The following is a 27,845-nucleotide window of genomic DNA, read 5'->3' as shown; positions in this document are numbered from 1 at the left end:
CGCGCGCGCTCACCCAAAATGCTCCAAATGTGGTGTCGCCATGCATGTGTGCTTGTATCGACCACCAACTGTAGCAGTGTGGGCTGGCAGTTGGAGGTCGCCTGTGGGAGGTGTGTGCTCGGCGCAATCTACACTGTGCTGTCTATCGGCAACTCACACATATATGTGTGCAGAGCAGTGCTGGCTGACCCGCTTTTGTTTTCTTCCAGTTGTATCATTCGCATCAGTTGTTCTTTGTCTTGTTACGTAGGGATCTACGAGAGGTTGATTTCCATTATTGTTCAGAGGTTTATGAATACAACCATATTGTATTACTTGATTGCTGCACTCTTCAATGGTTACTACACACTTCTGGAATTCCAGATGTTTCAAGAGGCATGCCTCAACAAGATTCCGTTCTCAGAGCTTTACTGTTTATAATTTATATTAAAGACCTGCCTAGTATCATGCCGTGGAAATCTGTTCTGTATGTTTTGATACCAGTTTCATTGCAACTGCAAGTGACATAGAGGACCTAAAGGAGCAAAGCTGAGCCAACCATTCTAGTATCTGGCTTAAAGACAACGAATTAACTGTAACCAGAATAAAACTGAAAATGAAATTTTCAGATCATGCAGTACCGACAGTGACTGTAGAGCTGTTAAACTTCCCAGTGTACAGTGTTTCCTTCTGAATTAACCTGAAACCTACACACAGATCCTTTATGCACTTACTTATCAAGAGTAATACACCTGTTATATAAACATAGAGCATGTATGAGTGAAAACATGATGCTCAGCTCCTATGCATTGTTTTCATAGCCACATGATGTACTGCAGCTCCACGGGGGTAAAAAGAGTTTTTATGTGGCAGAAAGAGGCTATCAAATTGTAGCAGGTGTTTTCAAAAGCAATGTATCTTGTAGGGTGCTTTTCGAGATGTCATAAAAGTCCCATCAGTGTTTCTACTTAGTTGCCTAGTCTACACAGAAGAAAACAAAGAGAGCTATAAATTAAGGCAATCATTTCATTGTCACAATACATGTCACAAAGAAAAGATTGACCAGCCCTTTACAAGACTAAGCAAAACTCACAATAACTTTAAATATCTTGGAGTAAAGCTGTTAATGCACTGCCACCAGAAGCACATAGTGCCTCATTAAAAGCCACTTTCTATCCCATAGAGGAATTTTTTGATTGTGCAAAAGATGATTTAAAATTTTAACTTAAACTCATTTATGTATGTACACAAATCCATCAGATATAACCATTTTCTTTGTTAAAGATGTAGGGAAAGATAGATTGCTACTTACCGTAAAGAAGACATATCACACACACACACACACACACACACACACACACACACACACACAGCAACTACACCTCACAGACACATGACTGCCAACTCTAGCATCTCGTGTGTGTGTGTGTTTGTTTATTGATGAAGGCTGTGGCCAAAAGCTACATGTGAGTGTATTTTTTAATTGTGCCTGTCTGCAACTTGATGCGTCTTCTTTATGGTAAGTAGCACTCTATCTTTTCCTACATTGCTGATATTCGTACCTGGAGTTTCCATTGTTTAATTTTCCTTATTATTATTATTGTTATTACACGTCTCATTATGTATTATTCAAGTTGCACTAACTATTAACATCAATAGCATGCAAATTGCTTGAAGATGAAATTAATAAGCAAAAATCAAAAAAGTCTGAGGGCTTAAATGCCAGTAATGTGGCTGTCACTTTTATATAACCTTATCTACACAGAAAATATCATATTTCTCCTATTACAGAAGCTTGCGAAGAAACTAATAAAACAATGAAAGAGAGCTTGATAATGTTTCCATTTCTTAACTGGTAGTGTTTGACAAAGAAGTGTTTTGATTATTATATTTTGATTTATAGGTGTATTTTGTATAGCCTCCGACTAGCATAGCAGTTTTCCTTCTTGTGTATGCTCTTACCATATTCTTATTTGAGGGAAAGTATTGTACTTAATTCTGTAAAGCCTGTCAGTTATCATTAAGTGCAAATTATACATATATATTAAAAAATAAAAGCTTTAGGAAGTTTGAAGTTGAGAAAATGTTCAGGTAGCCTAGAGAGAGAGAGAGAGAGAGAGAGAGAGAGAGAGAGAGAGAGGTGGGGGGGAGAGGAGGCAGGCATCCTCTAGTTCGGCAGAGCAGGTATCATTTGGGATATCCCTGCGGGGTCAGGGATTTTCTCTGCCTCGTGATGACTGGGTGTTGTGTGCTGTCCTTAGGTTAGTTAGGTTTAAGTAGTTCTAAGTTCTAGGGGACTGATGATCATAGATGTTAAGTCCCATAGTGCTCAGAGCCATCATTTTGGATAACTCACTTGTAATTCCATAATTCCTGTTGTACTTTTCTCTTCCATGAAAATTGCCTCTTCTAAACACTTGCCACATGTGTGAACTGTGCAAATTTTTCCTGTGTAGAATTTTATTTTCATCTTACTTGACAGTGGCCCACCAAATAAAATAGTACAGTGATTAAGATGTTGGACTTTCTCTAAAGAAGATTGGGATTCAGATGCCAACTTTGGCCATCAAGATGTAGGTTTCCATGGTTTCCCTAAAGCAAATGTCCTGATTTATTCCTTTGAAAAGGTCATGGTGATGTTCCTTTTACAATTCAGGCTTGTGTGCTGTCTCTAATGAATATGTGGTTGGTGAAACATTAAATTGTAATCTTTTTTCCTTATTATTGTAATCCATATCTCTAGTATACAGTAGCATTACAACATGGAGAAGGCCCATAACAACTTATCACTCAGCCCTACACCGTTAAAATTATTTTTTATGGAAACATTTAATTTTATTTAAAGCAAATGTAGAGTTGCCCACCAGTACCTTATATTTGATAGGGAGTCTTATTATTTGCAGGTGGAATGGAGATGATTCCTGGAACATCCGCTGCACACAATTTCCTCTCAGATGTATCAACACTGCCACAGGAGCCAGCTTCACAAGGTAAGTACCCAAATAAGACTCTGTCCTGACAAACTTAGTGTAATGTTTGACCCTGAGGGATATCCTGCCTGCTTTCCTGTTTTACTTGCCCTTCTCCTCACCAGCCAACACTTCCTGTCCATTTTCCCATGCGGGTGTCCCGGGGGTGCGGTTTGCAGGCGGGAGAGCTCTGACACGGTTGCTTGTTGTGTGTGTTACAGCAGCTGACCACCGCAAACTGCACTCCCTGGACCCGCGGCCGTGCCCCATCTGCTACCGCATGTACAGTAACCTGTCGAACCTGCGCCAGCACCTGCGCCTCATCCACAACCCCCAGACCGTGGCGTGCCCCCTGTGTAGCAAGCCGTTCAAGACAAAGCTGTACCTCAAGCGTCATCTCATGAGTTTCCACGAGCTGCTGTGTGGACCACCGAAACAACAGCAGCAGCCTCCACCACATGCTGTTCCTGCTACAGCAGCCAGCTCTGGTCTAGACTTCTTCCCTCCGCCACCACAGGTTGTTTTGTCTGAAGAGAAAGAGGAGTTTATTGGGGCCAATGGAGGTGGTGGTGGTGGTGGTAGTAGTAGTAGTAGTGCATCCAACTTTCGTGCACCACCACCTCCATTTGCCTCCCAGGACTCTACTGTTTTTTCTGTTGCTCCCACAGCCAATAAGCAACCTGCCAACTAGTGAAATTGTTGCCTCCAGAAGTGGCCCAGTTCTTTTTATTTCTAATACTGTTCATTATGTAATTAAAAAAAATAATAGAGCATATTGTGTCCTCTGGATCATTTTCTCAGTCTGTGCTTAATGATAGATGATGTGTCAGAGGTTGATGATACTCCAGCTACTGTGTAGTATAATAGTGGTGCTCACTGTGCTGGTTGGTTCAGACCATGTCACTGTGGGGTTACTGATGTGCATAGTTGTGTAATAGGAGCCAGTTTTTTTTAATGTATCGTAAAAAAAAATGAAAGTGTGTAAAGAGTGCAAGGAGTAGTCTACCTACTTCCTGTTTTGTGCAATAAGCCTCTTGGCAACATGTAATTGGTTATCCATCTTTGTATGCTTTACCATGTTTGGTTAAGATAAGAATTTTGTGTCTTGGAGCACTGCATGACTTGGTGCAAGTTCATGGGGCATTGTGAGGGTAATTTTTTTTTGTTAAATTTGTACCTATATACATTGAATTATGCACATAATCTGATGGCTTGGATATATGAGTGTTGCCATAGGAGTAAGATTGAAAACTTTGGGATTGTCTTGAAGTTTACTCACTATACGAGTAATATTTTAGACTGAAACCAGTTTCCAGAAGTGCTTATACAAATTTTGTTTTGCCTCATCGTGTAACTATAGGAGAGAATAGTACAAGACTTGCAATTAAAGCAGCTTCAGTACTACAAGGTGTCTGGTTTGAGTTAATTTTACCAAAATTGGGACAAAAATTACATGTCTTCTCTTCAGTTCTTCACAGTCTTTTGTAGTTTTCAGAATATTATTCCACAGTTTACATATTTTAGTGTAGATATGATTCTGGTGTTATTGGGAAATCTTAAGTAGCTCAGAATTGCTGGTTTTTTATTTGTTTGATATGTTTGTAAGGAATGGCAGAGGAAGCCAAAACCAAGACCAATATGAAAAATGCATACCTGTACATGTCTTGAATCCTCTTGTACTACAGATTGCAAAGTTCATGATTCTTCTCGTGTGATTTCTACCCAGCAGCAGGATCTTTTTGATCTCCATAAATAATAGATTTTTAATCATTTACACAGCATTGTTCTTAAATATAAGTGATGGATAAAAGTTAGTGAACTGATTGGGATATGCAGTTCTTCGATAATCAAAGCCCAAGCAACTGGGAACTGACATGCATTGAGACTAGAAAATAATGCATTGATAATGGCTAGGCACTAGCCGAAATCTGGATTTGCCAAATAAAACATGCAAAAAAGGATGACTGATTGCTGTGCTCTATCATTTATAAATCTCTGCTTTAGTTGGTTTCAGTTACTGAATTTCAGTATAGATCAGAATGAATGTAAAAGGCAGTTAAAGTAAATTGCTGTTGTGATATTTTCTTGGAGATCATGCGTCATATTTAGAGGCCTGCGTACGTAGAGTCATGTCACAGTTATTATCCATGGAACATGCAAGTAATTGTTGCATCTGATGTGAGAAACAGGGATCATAATTGTGACTGTGTATAGATCAGAAAATGAAACCCTGAGAACTACAGTTCCTTTGTTGGCAGCTATAGTGAAAAAGTGTAGATAGAAAAGGACATGTTAGGAGGGGTGCAAAGGAACTGGAATCCTTGCACCAGTGGGGAAGGCATATAAGAGACAAAAATAAGTCATTGTTATGTTATCCATGCTCAGTTTGCAGATGTTAGATCTTATCTGTACATATCTGCAATTATATCTGAAGAAACAATGAATGATTTTTTAAAAATCTTATCTATACATATTTGAAGTTGCATCTGAAGAAACACTGACAGTAGTTATTTTAAAATACTGCATGCCATCTATCTGCATTGTGTTATTCTACTTCCCTGTGAAGAAGTGTGTTATTTCAAAAGTTCAAAATTAATTTTTTTTATGTTGCATTCATAGCTGAGTCTATTTTAGCTGAACAGAAGTAGCTCTTTGAATGTCATCATAATTAACACTCTATGCTCCTATTTTTGTTTTGAGAGTCTTACGTTTCTTTGGTTCAGATTTTCCTCATTTCATTTCTTTCCCTCTCCAGTATTCAGTTGTTAAGCAGTTAAATAGGGCCATAATTGATTCCACTAGTCCGCCCCTGGTAGCTGAGTGGTCAGCGCGATGGAATGTCATGCCTAACGGCCCGTGTTGGATTCCTGGCTGGGTCGGAGATTTTCTCCGCTCAGAGACTGGGTATTGTGTTATCCTTATCAACAACATTTCACCCCCATCGTCACACAAGTCGCCGAAGTGGCGTCAACTCGAAAGACTTGCATCAGGCGAACGGTCTACCCGACGGGAGGCCCTAGCCCCACGGCATTTCCATTTTATTGATTCCACCTTTTTTAAATTCAATTTGTGCTGTCAGTTTTGTCTTTCCTTGTGCAGGATTTAGATGTTTTCAACACATCCGAGCAGTTTTCATGTACTTCATCCCATTTGTTCCAACATGGACTTTGTTAGTTCATCCAGAAATTACATTTTCCACTGTTTTTGTTCAGATGTAATTAAATGTAATTATTATCAGTACTAGATAATCACATCGAGTTTCTTTATCATCATCTCACTCTTAAAATATTTTTACTCTCTCTCTCTCTCTCTCTCTCTCTCTCTCTCTCTCTCTCTCTCTCTCTCTGCGTATGTGTGTGTTTGTTTCTCTGTCTCTGTATGTCTGCCTGCCTGTTGTTTTATTTATTTGCCTATCTTTCCAACAATAAACTTATAATGATCACTATGTTGTGAAGGTACCCATATTGCTTTCAGATTATTAGAAAATTATGTCCTCTGTTTCTTTAACTCATGTCTAGACAAATTGTAGTACTGAAGCAATCTTTGAGGAACTGGTTTTGAACAGGAGAGAGACTACTTGATTCATTACACTTCAGCTAGAACTATATTCATAATATTTTTTAATCTTTACTTTGATGGCATCAAAGGGAAGAGCCTTGTTATGCATATATTACAATATTATCTACAGATTTTATCTGTAGTATCCTTTGTGCAGGATTTCTGTTTTGTGGCAATTACTTTACACTGCAGATTAGACATCAGTGATGGTAGTGTAAATGACAGAGTGGTTCTTTTCATGTTCATGTGGATAGAGCATGAGACTAAAGAAAAGTGAAAAGATTTTTTTCTCTTTCACTTCGCAATAATATTTGCCTGGAAGACTGTGTAGAGGACAGACTACAGTATTAAGATGCTGTTATGTGTATCTGAGAGGAGAGGCTTGTATATTAACTAATATATGGAGCATAATTTATTTTTTATGCCTTTAGCAGTTATACAGTTCCACAGACATATCACAGGTAAAGCGGTGAGAGGTTCCTACATCTTTCACTGCTGGTGTATATTTTGTTTATTTCTACACACTAAACTGTTAACCTCATATCACAATAAAGGAAGCTTGGTCAGCTTTTTTGCAAGAAAAGTGGCCACAGATTTTCAAGCATTATTTTTTTGTGATGTCTTTTACTACTTACAGTTTGAAAGTTCTGTTGAACTGAGATTTTTATATAAACTGTTCATGACAATAGGCATTTGGCCACCTTGTCTTGCAAATCCTGGCCAAGCTTCGTCAACAGACAGGCTCAACTCAGGTTAATTGGTAGAATATACAGACTGTACATATACTATATTGCAAAGCATTACACGCTTAACATACAAGACTAAAACATTATGTTGTTCTGTTATGTCATAGGCATCAGTAGAGTTTATCAGATGTTTTAAAATGCTTTGGTATTAAATTGTATATTACAAGACTTATGGTACTGTGTGACAGATATTTGTACAATGCTGCTTGAAGGAGTTGATATTTTACCAAGAATTTAGCATCCTGTTTTCTTCACACCATTGTTTAAGTCTAAATTGATATGTTTACTTTCAGTGAATCTGACTATCCTCAGCAAACACTAAACTTTCTTGTTCTTAAAGTCTAGGTACAATTGGACTAAAATGTGTTGTTACTGTTATTGTTCGGTAACTTCTATCATACCTAAGTGCATGTACTTAACAAGAGGCGTGCCTCAGCATAATGCTGCCAGTGTGCGTGCCTTTCTCTCAGATTTTGTCATAAGAAAGTGATAAAATCACATAGCTATTTGATGTACTATTACATGTACTTAATACTGGCTGTGCAATTGAATGGACTCCCCAAGTATTTGCTTCATAAGTTCCTTATAAACCTGTAGATTCAGTAACATACTCTGAAGTAACAGTTCTTTCAATGTGTAATTGTATGTAAGCTGAAGTAATCAATCTGAGACCAGTGTTGGCATTGAATAGTAGCCATGAATTTAATTTGCTTCCACAGACTGGATTGTATGCAGTTTATTAACTCAGGAAGAAAGTTCTGAAGAACTGAGCAGGAAGTCTAAACTAGTGCTTAAAATAAGGACTTAGGAATTGTGAAGCAAGTTAATATTATCTAAACCTACAATGAAATTTGCTACGCATATCCAAACAGATTATTATGTTAGTACACAATAAAGCAATGAAAGCTGTGTTTACTCAGAGTGCTAATAGAGGACAATAGTAACAAGAGAAATGCAGTACCCCATGCAACTTGAAAATAGGTATTGCATGTTCTTGTTGTGTTACTGATCCAGGCTTCATTGATCAGTAGACATGACTTGTACAGCTGAATGATTAATCTTTTTCTGCTGCAGTGTGTTGTGTTTCTTTTTGGAAGAAATTTGTATGAACAAATTTTCATAATGTGTGTGTGTGTGCGTGTGCGCGCACAGAGAGAGAGAGAGAGAGAGAGAGAGAGAGAGAGAGAGAGATATTTCATGAATGTATGGATGCAGTTGCTTGCGTTTGCAGCAATGTGTGTTGTGTTAAAGAAAGTGTCTTGTTTTAGAAAACTGGCATTTGTGATTGGTTGTGACAAGTTATTGCATGAAATGATCATTTTTAGAATAATTTTGTTGAAATATTTATCTGAGTAATAAGGCTGATACTGTTTTCATACTAAATAACTTTTGTTTGTAAAATGTAGTATTAACTGTACACGATTCTCATGAGAAGTAAACTAATTAAATATGTTCCTCTGTGAATTGTTCAACAAGATGCTTAGATTGTTAATCGGTAGAAGTGTTCATAACAAACAAAATTTTCATTAAACTTTTAAATATTGTAGTAGTTTGATATTAAGTGATAGTTCATAAGCAATGGGAAGCAAAATCAGAAATAAGGAAGTTATTTATGGATTTCTTGTTGAGTACAATTAGAAGTAGCAGAAAAGGGTACACAAGCTCATCCTTAAAGTTGCATTTTGTCTCTGTGTAACTAACTACTTACTCCACCCTTTGCCCTCGTCCATTTCCCCCCCTCTCTCTCTTAAAGCTCTTGAGGTATTTGGAATCTGGTGGTTGCCATCCATTTTCAGTAATCATTTGTCAGATAATTTTGTTATTTGTTGTTGACGATAGTGGTAGCTTTATGTTTGTTCACACAACTGAAGCATATACGGATAAAGTATAGTAACTACTTGAATTCCTCATTTTTCAAAGAGAGGAAGTTCATGTTTGTTTTAGTGTGTGTTGCTTGAATATTTCTGTTTTAGAAAGAAGCTTGGACTTTTTAATGCTATTTAACATGCTTCTCATGATGATCTGGTACGTTGGTTTCTTGTATTATTGTAGTGCTCTATTTGTGGAATCCTTATCTGATAAATTTTTCTTATAATTAACTTATATTCTGGTAGTTAAATGTGTATAACATCACATTTTGCCCCTATTGCTGTAGATAGTGGTTTTATATGCATTACTAACGACTGTGTTACGAATCAGATGTCTTTAGTAGACTTGCAGACTAGTCAGGATTTTGAGAAATGTAACTTAAGAGATCAATGAAAATGACTCACATACAGCCAGTCTGACAGTCTTTGCCATTACTTTACTGATAATTTTGCTATGATCGGAAAGTTTGGCCCAGAACTAAGTAACTCAAATCAGGCAAGTTGAGCATTTTTATAACAGTCTTGAAAACATATTGTAGGTGTTTTTCCAAATTATGTGGAATAAGAAATGATTTCCTGCAGCAAGTTATTGAATACTGAATTTTGATATTTTTGTTTTCTCTTGTTAAATGTGGCTTCTTTAAGCCAAAAATGTTTGATCTTCAGTTACCACTTGTGGCTTAGCAATCAATCGAAACTTTCTGAAAAGAGACAAATTTTATTTTCAGTTCTTGTGATATGCAGTTGAGGAAATATATTGTGAAGCAGAATTTAAATGTATTGCATGTAAAATGTGATTTGAGAGATTTCCATCATTTGTTATTGACATGCGGCATCTGAACATTTTAACTGTGCTTTTTATCATCTGCCTGCATGTCTATAATGATTAAAAATTGTCTTCTTGGAGAACCATGTGGATATTAAAAATGTATTGACATACACTGTGCAACAGTAGCAAACTTTTAACATCTATTTAACTTTGTGTGTCCTATTTACCTTAATGGACTGTAACAGTGCACGTTTTGTTTTTCAAAGCCCTTATTGTCACTAAGTCATAAAGTCTCGAACACGAGATTCAAGTAACAATGAACTAACTAAAAAAGAATAGAGTGTAGTAACGTTAAAAAAAAAAAAAAAAATGTAGCTACCTGTTTATAAGAGATGCTGGAAGTGGTGGCCATGAGCATCCAAGCCACTTCACAAGCAGTTTGACTAGAGATAATTAACTGGTACACGAAGCATACTGGTCTTTTGTTTGGGGCCGTTTTATATGCATAAAGAAAAATAGATAAAAATCAAACACTAAGTGACATTTTGTCACGTATTTACAAGAACTGGATTTCAGAGTCATTACTAACAATGGATTGCTTCAGTGAAAACAGACAAAAAGTTTAAAATAAAACTCTTTCAGAATTGTAATTGGTATGTGCTAAACCATTGACATACGCTACTGTTGATGAATCAAAGCAAAGTGGTGCAGGGTTTAAGACACTGGAGTTGCATTCAGGAAGACTGGGGTTCACATACCCCCTCCAGTCATCCAGACGTAAGTTTTCCATGGTTTTCGAAGTTTTGAATTACCAACCATGAGTTCCATTTCTGTTGACCTCATCATTAATGGGACATTAAATTATATAATCTCCATTCCTTCATTGAAGAAGAATCTGAGAAAATAGTCTGTCTGTAGAGGAATTTCGGTCTTTGTATATTTATTATTTCTATGGGCTTTTGTAAAAGCTTGCACTGATGTCGAAAAGACTGAATTAATTTTAATTAAGAAATTGGGACTGAGTGGACCTCAGTGGAAGTGGTGTTGGGAGTTGTTCCGGAAAAAGACAGGTGGTACTGAATGCCAGGTTCTCATTATTAGAAATTGTAACACGCAGTTGGCTGCTGATGTGCAGAGTTTTGTGTCATTGCTATGGGAAAAGATGTTGTCAAGAGTTCTCCTGTTTTACTCTTCCCTTTCATTATCTTCCATCATCTGCTTATTTAATTGGTCTTGCTTACACTAATGTGTTATCTTTCTTGCTGAGCCGCCATTATTAAATGAAAGCTGCATTGAGAGGAAAAAAAAAAAAAATTCTGCAACTGGCTTTTTAAAATGAGATACTTGGCTCTATTGGCAACAAACTCTTTTACAATTTGATAGTGTTTCTTAAAATAGTGTAGCATTTTCATTGTCTGAATTACACTTCCCTTTTATTTTGAAAAAAACATTCTGCACTGACCATGACACAATCTCAAATGGAATTCTTACAGGGAAAAAACAGCAATTTAGGATTTTGTCTGTTTGTGGGTGTGGCTAAAGTTTCTTGTAGTGGTGGTACTATTGAAAATGTGCATCATTTTTTACTCCTGAAACAGCTGATGTCTTTTGTTTGGCATGAGCTAAATGAAATTATAATCATAAACAGCTGATTGTTGATGAACTTGTCGATTCAATACCAATATTGGTACTGTTTGTTTTAAATAAGTATCATTATTAATTCTAGGTGGTTGCTGCTTTTTACTTTTCTTTAGAACTAATCCATATCTTTACAAAGCTGTGAGCTCATAATGTCTCAGTCTTTCGATGAACTTGCAGGAAGTAGTAGTTGTTATGTTTTACACAGAATGAGTGCAGATTTGTCTGTGTGTGCGTGTGTTGTGTTTTTCTTTTTTGCCGCTATGCTCTTAGTATGTGAAATACCTCAACTGCTGCAGTCACAGAACTACAATGGATTCTCTCTGAGACAAAGAAAGGAAGAGCATCTGAGTAGACAATCAAAGACACAAAACATGGGTTTCGTGTGAAGTAACTCACCACAATAAAATGCCATTGTCTTTCATATAGAAAACATATGTGTGCAGTTTTTTGGTTGTGTACTTATAAAAAATGTTAGGCAAATCACAATAAAAGTTTCACCATTTTTGCTGGTATTTCTGTGATCTGAAGTAAATAAATAAGTGTTGTGTGAATCTATGAGAGAGGATCTGAATGAAATCTCTGAATTTATGAAAGATCTAACAACTTTTGTGAAGGTGAGAAACACATTAAATGAAACAATTCAGATGGTCATTTTGATGAAACAGCCCTAGCTATGCTGTGGTACATGTTCCGAGTGCATTAGTGTATCTGCTGTCCAGTAAAATCCTTTCTGCTGTGTAATTCTAATTTCAGAATTAGTTGATGTAACAGGCAATGACACACACACACAGTTCCCAATGCTTTACAAAGAATGTCTGTGTCTAACAAACTGTGGGTCTTTCATTTCAGTAATATTACTCTAAAGTTTGTAGAAAATGTGGGTAAAAGGTTTTAGTATGTTGCGAGGTTTGCTATGATTTGAATTGCCTGGGTGCTAGGTAGGAAACCTTCATAGATACGTAGATATCTTGGAAGTATGGCTAGCCGCAGTGGCCGAGCGGTTCTAGGTGCTTCGGTCTGGAACCGCGCGACCACTACGGTCGCAGGTTCGAACCCTGCCTTGGGCATGAGTGTGTTATGTCCTTATGTTAATTAGGTTTAAGTTGTTCTAGGAGACTGCTGACCTCAGATGTTAAGTCCCGTAGTGCTCAGAGCCATTTGGAGGTATGATTTGCACACCGGTATCATTACACATCATTGCAGGTGTTGTATTTATAAATGTGATTTTGTATGTTCTCAGTTGACACTGTATCTTCTGAATGAAAGTTTAATTCTGCTAACTACCCTGACCCTGTGGTAAAATCATTCCCTACCACATCATTTATCCTAGGTATATTTAATCAGCAAGCAGGAGAATCCTTGTAAATTTTGGAAGAGTGGAAGGGGAGAGGTAATGATGAATTGAAGGTATAAATCGAGCTCTGAGATGTATTTACATGGATCAGTAGAAACATCATTGCTCATAAGGTTCAAATAAAAACTGGTTTGAAATACAGATTTAATAATTTTTCAAGCAGTATTTATTGGTATTTGTGGTGACTGAAAATACTCATGATTGAAAAAATAAGTATTGAATTGTGCACTTCAAAGATTTGGCAGGTTCTTTCTGTGGCAGCTTTACTGATACTGATCAGTTAGTAATTCTTTCGCTTAAGATCGAAATGTAGGCTGGCTCTCTCTCTCTCTCTCTCTCTCTCTCTCTCTCTCTCTCTCTCTCTCTCCCCCCCCCCTCTCTCTCCCTCCCCCCCTCTCTCTCTCCCTCCCCCCCTTCCTCTCTCTCTCTCTCTCTCTCTCTCTCTCTCTCTCGTGTGGGTGGGTGGGTGCACGCGCTCTCCTTATTGCAAAGTTTCAGCAATATTAGGAAAAGGATAGATTGCTACTTTTCTTAAAGATGGACAGGCACATTACAGCTTTCAGCCAAAGACACACACACACACACACACACACACACACACACATACACATATTCACACAAGGAAACATACCTCACCCACACGTGACCGCAACTAATGGCAGCTCCAACCTGAAGTTTTTTGGTGTTAACACAGTATTTTTTCCCTGTACTGTATCTCTTCAGTAAACAGTTCAATTTCCATTCTAATGTCTCTGCAGACAGTGTATCAAAATCTTCATTCTTTCTTGATTTCCTATATTATATTGAGGTAATTCGTAGAGAATTAAAGAGCCCATTTGTTTGTAAGTAGCCTCAGTACAAGATATTTATATATTTTATCCCAGTATTTGTTCTGCTCCATATTGGAACAAGGTCTCAAAAAGCATCATAAGTAAAAAATGTACATTTTCAGTACAGTGGGATTACTGGCAGATGTTTACAAATAGTCAAAGTTTGATTGCTTGTTAAGCCATTCTCTCCTTTTGAGTGTAATACAGTGGGACATAATTTTTATATTTACCTCATTTCTGTAGGTGCACATTCACTGCAATGGAGCAGCATATCAGTTATTTTCGGAAAGAAATTCCAGATTTCTCCTGCATTTTTACTATACTAAACTGTGGTTGTTGCGTGGGTTGTCCTTATATTTTGTGTAAGCACAAAATTATAAAAAAATGAAACATGAACTTTTAACAGTAAAGTGAATATAAAATTTTCTAATGAATAGTGAGTTAGGCTTTCAAATGTCATGGAGAAAGAGCCTTTCTTTAAAGTGGATAAAAAATGAAACTTACGTTTGTTTATAACAGTGTGATGTATTTATGGTAAAAATTAGTATGATAATGAAAAGATTGCTGCAGAATCATCATTTCTTTTCCTGTATTACTTGTTCCATAATATTCTAGGGAGCACGTACTTGCCATATTTATAGGTTATGGTTTTATCTAATGCTTTGGAGACACTCGTGTAATTAATCTCAGATTTCAAATAACTGTTATTGTGTATATTTGTTGTTCTTCATGGTCAATTGATCTTAAGCGTCATCAAAATTTGCAGTAATAAAATTGCTACTTCTATTAAAAGTATTGTCAATTTGCATTGTAAATTGATTCTTACTGAATTAAAATTAGTGAAAATGCTCAATGTTTAAATTACTTGCAGAATGTCATCCCTAGTGTGTAAAAAAATAAAAAAAAAATAAAAAAAAAATAGTGGGATTTCCACTGTCAACATCACAAAGATAACATTATAATAATCACTTTAATTTTATTTATATGATTTGAAATGTAGTTTGTAACATAGGAAGCTAATAGGTGTGCCAGTGTGTTCAGCCAGACCACAATAGCATGTAATGAACAAAACAGTTTTATGAAATACGTCCCATACAAGATGTGTTGTAATGATAAGAAATGAACACTAATGTTCACTGTTTACATATACAAACAACAGGGCATTGGAGTAGTTCTTTTTTAGACCTTCCTCAACCCCAATCCATCTTGTCTTCACCTTCCAAACCCCATCATCCTCTCACTATTTCTGTTTCTTTACACTCACTGGACAAGATTTAATGGCTGCAAATGCAAAATTTTTATGGTGTGCTCTGACTTGATACAGCTTTGTGCTGAGTGTAGGAAAGATGGTAGTACCACATTTACAAATAGTAACACTCGTGCCATAAAGACAGAATTGAAATAAGGATTAATAATGTTTGACAGAGCACAAATTTATTAACTGTTGACAGTGGAACAGTTGTATCATGGTTCATACTATATATTATGAATTTCCTACATTTTAGGTTGTGACTTCTACATTTCTGAGCAATGGCAGAAAAACAGAATGGAGAAAATTGAGAACTAGTAGGTACAAGAAATGAAATGAGAGAGAAAAAAAAAATTCTTGAGCCCCATTTTAGAACATTGTCCAAACTAACACTTATTAGTTACTCAGTAGACAGTTGAGGGAATATTATACACAGCCAGAAAGAAGGCAACACACTCAATGACAAGGTCATTTTATTGACAAGTGAAGTGACAGGTTGTTCATCATTGTAGTAGTGTATAACAAATTCAGACCAAACAAAACACTCATCACAATAAAGAGTGCCTAAATAGTCACATCAGTACACAGTGTATCACCATACAGTAGCGGTGCAGGCATGTATTCTCATGTGCAATCAATCACGAAGGTGCTGAATGATATCCTGCGATAGATTGTCCCAAGAATCTTGCACCTTTTGTTGTAATTTAGCATTGGTTGTGGATGCCATGGAGCATGAATAAGTTCCCACTTCATCGTGTCTCTTATCTGCTTAGTTGGTGAAAGATCTAGTAATCTTGCTGGCCAGAGTAGTAGCACTTCACAAAGAGCTCGCGTCACGGCAGACGTATGTGGATTTGCATTGTCCTGCTGAAAAGAAATGGATTGTGTTCCTGTTGAAGAAATGGTATTAGTACGGGGATGATGGCCTCTGTAATGTAGCAGGCACTTGTTACTTTACACTACAAAAACGCCAAATGTGATCGCATGGAATGGCCTGGGATGGCACACGTGCATCACGGACAAATGCACTCTGGAATAGGCAGCTCACTTGCTCTGTGCCATATACTAGATCCATCACTCGCATACTAGCAGAATCTAATATAATCACAGAAGACAGCAGAATGCCATTCCACTCTCCAGTCAACTCTTTCACATTATCAGAGTTGCCATGCTTCGTGATGTTGTGTCACTGGTAACTTGGCCAGAGTCACATGTGATCTTTATCCTACTCCAAACAGGGAGTTCTCAATGGTGGCTTCTGATGCAACATGTGTCTGGATGTCATCCCTGGATTATGTTCCGTTGGCCATTACTGCTCACACAATGCGTCGATTTTGACATTTGTCTGTACTACACAGCTGTCAGAATCTGGTCTACAGGATGGGAGAGGAATGTTCCACAGATCACTCTTGAAAACAGTGGCACACCACCAACACATTGTGCCCAACATTCGCAGTGGTCAGTTTGTGGGTCCATCCAGCTTTGCACAGGTCCACCATGCAACACCATTCAAATAGCTGAAACTGTTCAATGTAATTACATACTAGTCAGTGGGGCATGATTGTATGCTAGAATGAATGTTGCAAACATTTCAGAGTCAAAATGGAGACACAGACAAAGGATTCACTAACAGTAGAACCCCTCAGTATGCACATATTATACCTTGGTGGCACTGAACACAGACCTTGAAGCTGCTTCATTTTTTTTCCCCATCAGAGTATGATTGAAATGAATATTGAAGTAGTAAACCTTCACTTTAAACAATGGAAAATCCAGAATGGAATGATGACAATATTACAAAAAGGATAGATTGCTACTCACCATCTAGCAGAGATGTTGACTGGCAGACAAGCACAATAAAAAGACTACTAAACACGTAAGCCTTCAGCTATAAGGCCTTCAGAAATAAACATACACATTCATGCAAATGCAGCTTACACATGCATGACCACTGTCTGTGGCTGCTGAGGCCTCAGCATGTGGTCATGTATGTATGAGCTGTGTTTGCATGAGTGTGTGTGTGTGTGTGTGTGTGTGTGTGTGTGTGTGTGTGTGTTTCAGAAGAAGATCTTCTGGCTGAAAGCTTAGGTGTTTAGTAATCTTATTGTTGTGCCTTTCTGCGACTCATCATCTGCGCTATATGCTGAGAAGCAATCTATCCTTTTCGTAAATCTTCATTTTAATTAGATAACCATTTTCGAGATTGAAATAGTGAAATATAATTTTTATGCTTTAAACTTGGTATTATTTATAAATATAGTAAGGAAAGTTGAGGCAGAATGTAAATATTTAGGAGTGAAGGAGATCACTCACTTCATAGCAGAAGCATTGAATCAACAACAGGTACACTCAAAAGAGAATAGCAAATTTATTTATTTATAATCATGCCTGATGGCTGAAATATTTTTCAAAGTTTGCGGGATGCTTAAGGCCTCTAGTGTACCTGGAAGTTTAATGTTAGTTTTTACTTAAACAAACACACACACAGACATCAATATTATTTTCCTATGACTAGACATTTACAGTAATTCCTTACAGTGTCAGGCAGAATATCATGTGAACAGTTCTAATGAGCTGGTAAAAGATTCCCTAGTACCTGAATAGGTTTATTAATAAAGTGTTTAACACCTTTAATGTGACGATTATGATGAAAATGGTAAGTGGGAGAAATGTAGCTCTAAATTCCGTGCGACTTTCTTTCAGATATTCACAAAACATAAAACTAAGTGAGGTAACCTCAGTGGGCCATTAACTATTGGGTTTTCAAAACAGTTACCATAAAATAGAGCTAAAAATGGAAGATAGTTTCAAATTTCTATGTAAATCTGATTTGTTACACTTCCGTGTATGCATGTGACCTTGTGATAACAGATGTGAAAAGAAGTCATTCGAATACTCAGTGTGTTGTGTAATTTTATTCATCTCATTGCCATTTGTTTTTTTCCCTTTATTTACCAAGTGATCTCTTGGAATTTGAAAGCATATAATCGCTCAATTCATGCGGTTTAGCACTACTTATTATTTGAATTGTATCGAAATGAAATTGCTATAACTGACGTACTATCCCGCATTGTGTCATCCATGTGAACATTTTGAGTAATGATAGTGCTGAAAACATTGAACATAGTTTGTCTCATACACTGGAGTTTTCTGATATAAGAGCTGTGGAGGTGATATATATAAGGGGCTACTTTGGCAGTCAGTAAAGAATGTATTGGTGAGACTATTTGGAATAAAGGGCCTGTATGCTGTTGCTTTCTGTGTATTTACACGTGTAATATATATCCATAGCACTTACGTTAATTAAAGTAACAAATTTTTTCCAAGATATGGGTAACTGTTTTGAGAAGTAAATAATGACTTAAAATAACTTAAAACTAGTTATTTGACTTTTGGGTAAATTCATTCTTCTTCTGTTTTTTTCTTCCCATATTTTTTTAGAACTGTGCCTACTACCTACTGCAAACATTCAGCTCAGTTGCAGTGTGGAAAAGCAAACAATTCCAAGTCTTTGGGTTTACTTTTACTAGCTGGATGAAAAATGTTATTTTTTCTGGCTCTGTCAGGCAGGCATTGATACTGACAAAAAATGGCTTCGCATGCTTACGGTAAATATGAAATGTTTGTAAGTATGTAGCATTATCTGGGGAAGAATGCAACAGCTGTATGAAATGTTGTTGTTGTGGTCTTCAGTCCTGAGACTGGTTTGATGCAGCTCTCCATGCTACTCTATCCTGTGCAAGCTTCTTCATCTCCCAGCACCTACTGCAATCTACATCCTTCTGAATCTGCTTAGTGTATTCATCTCTTGGTCTCCCTCTACGATTTTTACCCTCCACGCTGCCCTCCAATACTAAATTGGTGGTCCCTTGATGCCTCAGAACATGTCCTACCAACCGATCCCGTCTTCTGGTCAAGTTGTGCCACAAACTTCTCTTCTCCCCAATCCTATTCAATACTTCCTCATTAGTTATGTGATCTACCCATCTAATCTTCAGCATTCTTCTGTAGCACCACATTTCGAATGCTTCTATTCTCTTCTTGTCCAAACTATTTATCGTCCATGTTTCACTTCCATACATGGCTACACTCCATACAAATACTATCAGAAATGACTTCCTGACACTTAAATCTATACTCGATGTTAACAAATTTTTCTTCTTCAGAAAAGCTTTCCTTGCCATTGCCAGTCTACATTTTATATCCTCTCTACTTCGACCATCATCAGTTATTTTGCTCCCCAAATAGCAAAACTCCTTTACTACTTTAAGTGTCTCATTTCCAAATCTAATTCCCTCAGCATCACCCGACTTAATTCGACTACATTCCATTATCTTCGTTTTGCTTTTGTTGATGTTCATCTTATATCCTCCTTTCAAGACACTGTCCATTCCATTCAACTGCTCTTCCAAGTCCTTTGCTGTCTCTGACAGAATTACAATGTCATCAGCGAACCTGAAAGTTTTTATTTCTTCTCCATGGATTTTAATACCTACTCCGAATTTTTCTTTTGTTTCGTTTACTGCTTGCTCAATATACAGATCAAACAACATCGGGGAGAGGCTACAACCCTGTCTTACTCTCTTCCCAACCACTGCTTCCCTTTCATACTCCTCGACTCTTATAACTGTCATCTGGTTTCTGTACAAATTGTAAATAGCCTTTCGTTCCCTGTATTTTACCCCTGCCACCTTTAGAATTTGAAAGAGAGTATTCCAGTCAACATTGTCAAAAGCTTTCTCTAAGTCTACAAATGCTAGAAACGTAGGTTTGCCTTTCCTTAATCTTTCTTCTAAGATAAGTCGTAAGGTCAGTATTGCCTCACGTGTTCCAGTGTTTCTACGGAATCCAAACTGATCTTCCCTGAGGTTGGCTTCTACTAGTTTTTCCATTCGTCTGTAAAGAATTCGTGTTAGTATTTTGCAGCTGTGACTTATTAAACTGATAGTTCGGTAATTTTCACATCTGTCAACACCTGCTTTCTTTGGGATTGGAATTATTATATTCTTCTTGAAGTCTGAGGGTATTTCGCCTGTTTCATACATCTTGCTCACCAGATGGCAGAGTTTTGTCAGGACTGGCTCTCCCAAGGCCGTCAGTAGTTCCAATGGAATGTTGTCTACTTCGGGGGCCTTGTTTCGACTCAGGTCTTTCAGTTCTCTGTCAAACTCTTCATGCAGTATCGTATCTCCCATTTCATCTTCATCTACATCCTCTTCCATTTCCATAATATTGTCCTCAAGCACATCGCCCTTGTATAGACCCTCTATATACTCCTTCCACCTTTCTGCTTTCCCTTCTTTGCTTAGAACTGGATTTCCATCTGAGCTCTTGATATTCATACAAGTTGTTCTCTTATCTCCAAAGGTCTCTTTAATTTTCCTGTAGGCAGTATCTATCTTACCCCTAGTGAGATAAGCCTCTACATCCTTACATTTGTCCTCTAGCCATCCCTGCTTAGCCATTTTGCACTTCCTGTCGATCTCATTTTTGAGACGTTTGTATTCCTTTTTGCCTGCTTCATTTACTGCATTTTTATATTTTCTCCTATCATCAATTAAATTCAATATTTCTTCTGTTACCCAAGGATTTGTACTAACCCTCGTCTTTTTACCTACTTGATCCTCTGCTGCCTTCACTACTTCATCCCTCAAAGCTACCCATTCTTCTTCTACTGTATTTCTTTCCCCCATTCCTGTCAATTGCTCCCTTATGCTCTCCCTGAAACTCTGTACAACCTCTGGTTCTTTCAGTTTTTCCAGGTCCCTTCTCCTTAAATTCCCACCTTTTTGCAGTTTCTTCAGTTTTAATCTACAGGTCATAACCAATAGATTGTGGTCCGAGTCCACATCTGCCCCTGGAAATGTCTTACAATTTAAAACCTAGTCCTAAATCTCTGTCTTACCATTATATAATCTATCTGATACCTTTTAGTATCTCCAGGGTTCTTCCATGTATACAACCTTCTTTCATGATTCTTAAACCAAGTGTTAGCTACGATTATGTTGTGCTCTGTGCAAAATTCTACCAGGTGGCTTCCTCTTTCATTTCTTAGCCCCAATCCATATTCACCGACTATGTTTCCTTCTCTCCCTTTTCCTACACTCGAATTCCAGTCACCCATGACTATTAAATTTTCGTCTCCCTTCACTATCTGAATAATTTCTTTTATTTCATCATACATTTCTTCAATTTCTTCGTCATCTGCAGAGCTAGTTGGCATATAAACTTGTACTACTGTAGTAGGTGTGGGCTTCGTATCTATCTTGGCCACAATAATGCGTTCACTGTTCTGTTTGTAGTAGCTTACCCGCATTCCTATTTTCCTATTCATTATTAGACCTACTCCTGCATTACCCCTATTTGATTTTGTGTTTATAACCCTGTAGTCACCTGACCAGAAGTCTTGTTCCTCCTGCCACTGAACTTCACTAATTCCCACTATATCTAACTTCAACCTATCCATTTCTCTTTTTAAATTTTCTAACCTGCCTGCCCGATTAAGGGATCTGACATTCCACACTCCGATCCGTAGAACGCCAGTTTTCTTTCTCCTGCTAACGACATCCTCTTGAGTAGTCCCCGCCCGGAGCTCCGAATGGGGGACTATTTTACCTCCGGAATATTTTACCCAAGAGGACGCCATCATCATTTAACCATACAGTAAAGCTGCATGCCCTCGGGAAAAATTACGGCTGTAGTTTCCCCTTGCTTTCAGCCGTTCGCAGTACCAGCACAGCAAGGCCGTTTTGGTTATTGTTACAAGGCCAGATCAGTCAATCATCCAGACTGTTGCCCTTGCAACTACTGAAAAGGCTGCTGCCCCTCTTCAGGAACCACACGTTTGTCTGGCCTCTCAACAGATACCCCCCCCGTTGTGGTTGCACCTACGGTACGGCTATGTGTATCGCTGAGGCACGCAAGCCTCCCCACCAACGGCAAGGTCCATGGTTCATGGGGGGGGGGGGGGGCTGTATGAAATACAGGGCCATAAAAAAATTCTGGAGGAGAAAATAGTATTACACAGTATAATACACATACAAATACAGGAAGGCCCACTTGAAAGAGGCTCCACAAACCAACATTTGCTTAAATTATACGTAAAGGCTTTGCATAAAAAACCAGGAAAGGAAATGAAATGAACATGTCATACCTCGTTCACGGAAAAATAAAGGTGAATCACAAAATGTGCTGGAAGTGACCGCACGTGACATCCAAACACAGTTGAACACAACGCTACAGGTTCTCGACTCTTACTGCCAGAACCTCTGGTGTCACTATCTTTATGTCATGGATGATGTTCTCTCGTAAGTCTTCCAAGTAGTGTGCCTTGTTGCTGTAGATCTTGCCCTTTAGACCATCCCAGAGGAAAAAGTCTGGTGGTGTTAAATCAGATAACCCTGGGGTCAACAGTCCTTTCAAAGTCACTCTTCTGGGGGAAAAATGATTCGACCTCAGCCATCATCACTCGAGACATGTGGCATGTGGTGCCATTCGGTTGGTACCAGCCGAGCATAAGTTCATCATCCAGCTGGTTCACAAATTCCCAAAATGTTTTGATGTAAACTGCACTTGTCCCAGTACACTCAAAAAATTGGTCTGATGATGCAGTGCTGTGATATTGCACAGAACATGCCAATCTTTTACGATTGCAGGTGTTGCTCGACCATTGATTTTCATTACACCACAAATGTGTATTCTGAGAATTTACATAGTCAGTGAAGTGGAACCGTGCCTCACCACTGGACCATGTGTACTGCAATATTCCTGGCCTCTGAGCAGTAAACTGCTGAAACCAACAGCAAACATGTAATGCGTTTGTCTGTGTCAGTGACATTCAGTTCCTGAACAACTGTAAACCTATGTGGATACACACTGGCTTTCTTTGCAGCTCTGTGACATTCTGCATACCTGAGATAAACTTCAAACAGAGTTTGCTGGAGAGGCCAACAAGCGTTTCAAGTCAGTAACTTTTTATTCCGAGAATGGCGGCTGTCTCCCACTGTGAAGATACAATACTGTTCCACTGCTCTCCATATAGTTTACAAACTTTTGTATGCAGCATTTAGATGGTATATGCTGACCACCAAACTGTTCAACAAACATTCACTGACATGTCTTAATGGAACCAGTAATCCAGTATTGTTTCACAAGAAACATGCGCTCTTCAACAGAATAGCGCTACATTGTCATTAAATGCTAAACACTCAGCTCCAGCCACAGCGACATGCAGATACACAGTACTGTGTCAAACAATGTTGCAGAGCGCAGTGTTGCCACGTCAAACATCACAAATTACGCAGTGTAATTTCAGCGGATTTACTATGCATGTTTGTGGGACCTCTTTCAACTGGGACACCCTGTACTTTCCTACAGCATTAAGAAAGTTGCATCATGTTACATTTATTTCTTCACTTTTGAAATATATTCACCATTAGTTTCTAGACATACTTGAAGAGGATATTCAGACTCAGTCTGTGTCTTGTGAGTTACAGTTTCTGATTTGTTGTGTTAGGTGTGTGGAATTAATAATTTTTAACTGTAAGGAATGTTGTCAAAGTATGTATTGGAGAAGAAGGCAAGAGGTGCAAAATAAGAGCTTCAGCGAGGTCACAGCATTGGACTGTCCAGTCAGATTTAGTATTCATAAAAATTCATATTTGAAATTGTATGCACAGATAGGTAGACATGTGGAGGAGCCCTGTCATGTATTAAAACAATCTTATTCCCAGTCGCAGCTTAAAAATCTTTTATTTGTGAGAAAACACAAATTTCTTTGCTGTATCTCTGAGGAACGAAGGCCTAACAATACAGTTTTGGAGATGGTGGCTCCCATATCGTTTTGCAGTCATCTACATTCTGACTGGTTTTTGTGATCTTCAGATGCAGTAGCTATGCAGATTGCTGTACATATTGTTGTGAAATATCACCTTGTCAATGAAAAGAATATGATGTAAGAAGCTTTCATGGTCATGAGGTTTCTTCATTATCAAAGTAAAAACTCAACATGCTGTGGTCTGTTCTTTGACTTAATTCTATAGGTTAGTGAAATTTTGGAGTTGTGACATTGTAAAAAATTAACAAAGGACAGTTTGAATAGTAATATTGAAGTACACAGTGATGATCTTGTTAGGACATTTAACACACGGGCCACAGACTGTGTTTTTCTATGAGGGGCTGGTTTGCACTGGAGATTTTCCTTTTGCTCTGAATCTAGTTGCTTTGAATTGTTATGTCCACCGATTCAAATCTCCATCATTTGCAGCCCTTTTTCCTGAATATGACATTTGCCATTTATGTTACATTGGTAAAGTTGAATTCAGTTTGCATGCCACAACACCAATTGTGCTCTTTGTTGCACAGTCCACTTTTCCTAGTGTGTGACTACTTGACATGTACCACCAACATTCCTTAATTCAGTTTTAACCAGGCAGGCCGGGGTGGGGGGTTTGAGATGAGATGGGTCCTTACCTAGTGCACAGGCACAGAGGTGGGCATGAAAACAGGCCAGGGAAGGGAAGAAGGAGAAAGGTAATTTAAGAAATACCTGTTGTATTCCTAGCTTTTGCCTACAAGAAAAAGTGCACACTGTTGCCATTGCCATTTCTTCCAAGTAGCATAACGAAGAAATAGCTACTACCAAACAGACGTCTACTTCTAATGTGATTTAAATCAAACAGTGGAAACTCCAGGTAGGAATTTCAACAATGTAGGAAAAGGCAGATTGCTACTTACTGTAAAGAAGACACATGGTGCAAGTAAAAGACACTCACATATAGCTTTCAGCCACAGCCTTCATCAGTAAACACACACACACACACACACACACACACACACCCTGACCATCAACTCCAACCGGCCCGAGATGCTGGAATTGTTGGTCGTGTGTGCTTCTGAAGGCTGTAGTCGAAAGCTAAATGTGAGTGCCTTTTAATTTTGCCTCTTTAATGTGATTTATATTCACTTTGTTCACACAACTGTTGCTTAAACAGATTGCTCATGATCAGTGATGAAGTGGTGCAGTTGTTTATTTATGGTATTGTACAACGCCTGTGCGGTATGGTACAACGCCTGTGCAAAACGTTCACTGAATTATGTCATACCGCTCAGTTGTAAGTGTGTGCCACTGTCAAATGCCGAGTGGCAGTGCTGCGAGTGTGCTTCTCATGTGTAAACAGCACATTGTAGAGTGAAGGTGTTGTGCACATGGTTTAGACCTAAAGTGGATCAGCAAATGAATGTGCTGTACCATTTCAAACTTGGAAGAACATTGAAAGCTACTCATACTGACAACAGTTTATGAAGAACTTGCTGTCACCTTGAAGTGTGTTTGTGTGTTGTTGAAACACTTCTGAGATGGGCATGACACTATGGAAGACAAGGAAACAAAGAAACCTTTGTCCCAGGATTGTTGTGTGGCATTACAAATGATAACAGAGAAAGTGGGCATTGGTTGTAGCAGGTACACCAAATGAGGCGACTGGACCCTGCTCCACAATAATGACCAACCACACTGCCTTTCTGGTGCAGCAGTTCTTATGCAACATAGGAGTTTCGTCACTCAATCACCAACCGTACTCCACATACTTCCTCCCCCGATTCTTTCCCCCAAATTGAAAACAACTCTAATGACCTAGAGGTTTTTGGACAGCCAACGTGTAGGACTTGTACATCTGGTAGCAGACGCGCATTACTGTCCATGGGGATTACTTTGAAGGACAGGAACTGCTTTTTCAGACAAGCCAACAATCCATTTGCAGTGTAGACACATTCACTGAACTCTGGACAGAGGTTGTAAGATCTCAAAGGCTGATGAGCTGACGCTGAAACAATATGTTATTTGAGATAGGGATTTCTACAAGGTGAGGACTGGAGCGAGACAAGGTGGTGGAGGTATTGAGCATAAGAAATGAAGAGGATATGTGATATACTTGCCTCTTTAGCCAGTACTTTTGCTGGTGGTTGGTACAACCTGTTGAGGAAATTTAAAAAAATCAGTAAAAAGCCTCGTGTAGCTGATTAAAAAAATGCGGGAATTGTTAGTCATTGTGAATTGCGGTTCATTTGTCTCATAACATACATAATCTAAATCATTTGATCCAGGTACAGGAGACGTCTCAATTTTTTGTAAAATTTCACTATATACCAAGAACAGCACACATTAAGAAACAGCATAATAATAATAATAATAATATAACTTGCTCAAATTATCATTTCATCCTCTATGAATTCTTCTGTTGAATAGTAGCGTTTCTCCCAGAGAATCTGCTGTAGCCTCGTTTTTAAAATTTCTGGCTTCATATTAAATATGTTTTTGCCCATTAACTTGTTATACATTATGTGATCAAAAGTATCCGGACACCTGGATGAAAATGACTTACAAGTTTATGACGCCCTCCATCAGTAATGCTGGAATTTACTGTGGTGTTGGCCCACCCTTAGCCTTGATGACAGTTTTCTCGCAGGCACATGTTCAGTCAAGTGCTGGAAGGTTTCTTGAAGAATGGCAGCCCATTCTTCACAGAGTGCTGCACTGAGGAGAAGTATCGGTGTCAGTCGGTGAGGTCTGGCACGAAGTCAGCATTCCAAAACGTCCCATAGGTGTTCTATGGGATTCAGGTCAGGGCTCTGTGCAGGCCAGTCCATTACATGAATATTATTGCTGTGTAAACACTCCACGAAAAGCCGTGCATTTTGAACAGGTGCTCTATTGTGTTGAAAGATGCAATCAACATCCCCGAATTGCTCTTCAACAGTGGGAAGCAAGAATGTGCTTAAAACATGTGCTGTAATAGTGCCGTGCAAAACAACAAGGGATGCAAGCCCCTTCCGTGAAAAACATGACCACACCGTAACACCACCACCTCTGAATTTTATTGTTGGCACTACATGTGCTGGCAGATGATGTTCACCAGGTATTTGCCATACCCACACCTTGCCATCGGATCACCACATTGTGTACTGTGATTCATCACTCCACACAATGTTTTACCACTGTTCACTAGTACAAGCGAGGTGTCATTTGGTACTTACCGGAGCAATGTGTGGCTTATGAGCAGTCGCCCGACCATGAAATCCAACTTTCTCACCTCCCGCCTAACTGTCATGGTACTTACAGTGGATCCTGATGCAGTTTGGAATTCGTGTGTGATGATCTGGATAGATGTCTGCCTATTACACATTACGACCCTCTTCAACTGTCGGCAGTCTCTGTCAGTCAACAGACAAGGTCGGCCTGCATGCTGTTGTGCTGTATGTGTCCCTTCATGTTTGCACTTCATTATCACATCAGAAGTTCCAAGCATTTTGAATGTTTGTTATTGAAATGTACCATATGGGTTTTTGCAATGTTCAGTTTCAACCCATTTAAATGGAATCAGTTTTCTAAGGTGTCCAGTGTACATATGATGGAGCTTGGAATTTTTTGTGCATCATCATCTTCAATTAAAACAGAAGTATTGTCTGCAAACCAAACTGATGGGGAATTTATATTTATAGGTATGTCAGTTACGTAGAATAGGAACAGGATTTGCCCCAAAATGGAGCCTTGAGGCACACGGTACTCCATTTAGAATAATAATTCACTGCATCTGAGGTGATAGTTACCCTTTGTTTTCTGTTGTGATTACTATGATGTTAGCCAATATAGAGCATTGTCCTTAATCCTGTATTTGTCTAATTTGTAGATAAGCAAGACATTGTTCATGGAGTCAAATGCTTATGAGAGATCACAGAAGATACCTGCAACTTTACTCCTCTGATCCAATGATTTGCCTATCTTTTCAATAAAGTTATTCATTGCATCCAGAGTATTTTTTTCCTGGTTGAAATCCAAATTGGGTACTTACAATAATATCATGTTGTACAATAAAGTTTTTGATC

The 27,845-nt window shown here is 38.3% G+C and overlaps 1 protein-coding gene across 5 annotated transcripts in view; it reads left to right on the top strand.

The window, feature by feature from the left end:
* The window catches only part of LOC126475985 (protein abrupt-like), a 270,298-nt gene that overhangs the window by 87,286 nt on the left and 155,167 nt on the right, over nt 1–27,845 (top strand). For 4 of the 5 annotated variants that reach the window (XM_050103511.1, XM_050103507.1, XM_050103510.1 and 1 more), the window contains exon 6: nt 2,883–2,969. In XM_050103511.1, the coding sequence (XP_049959468.1) occupies nt 2,883–2,969 (87 nt within the window). Of the gene's footprint in view, nt 1–2,882; nt 2,970–3,169; nt 10,306–27,845 lie in introns of those variants that run through there. The other variant, XM_050103508.1, reaches the window with a different exon arrangement.

The sequence above is a fragment of the Schistocerca serialis genome, chromosome 1, assembly GCF_023864345.2.
Source record: "Schistocerca serialis cubense isolate TAMUIC-IGC-003099 chromosome 1, iqSchSeri2.2, whole genome shotgun sequence".
NCBI lineage: Eukaryota > Metazoa > Arthropoda > Insecta > Orthoptera > Acrididae > Schistocerca > Schistocerca serialis.
This window is presented reverse-complemented; position numbering and strand designations above follow the sequence as displayed.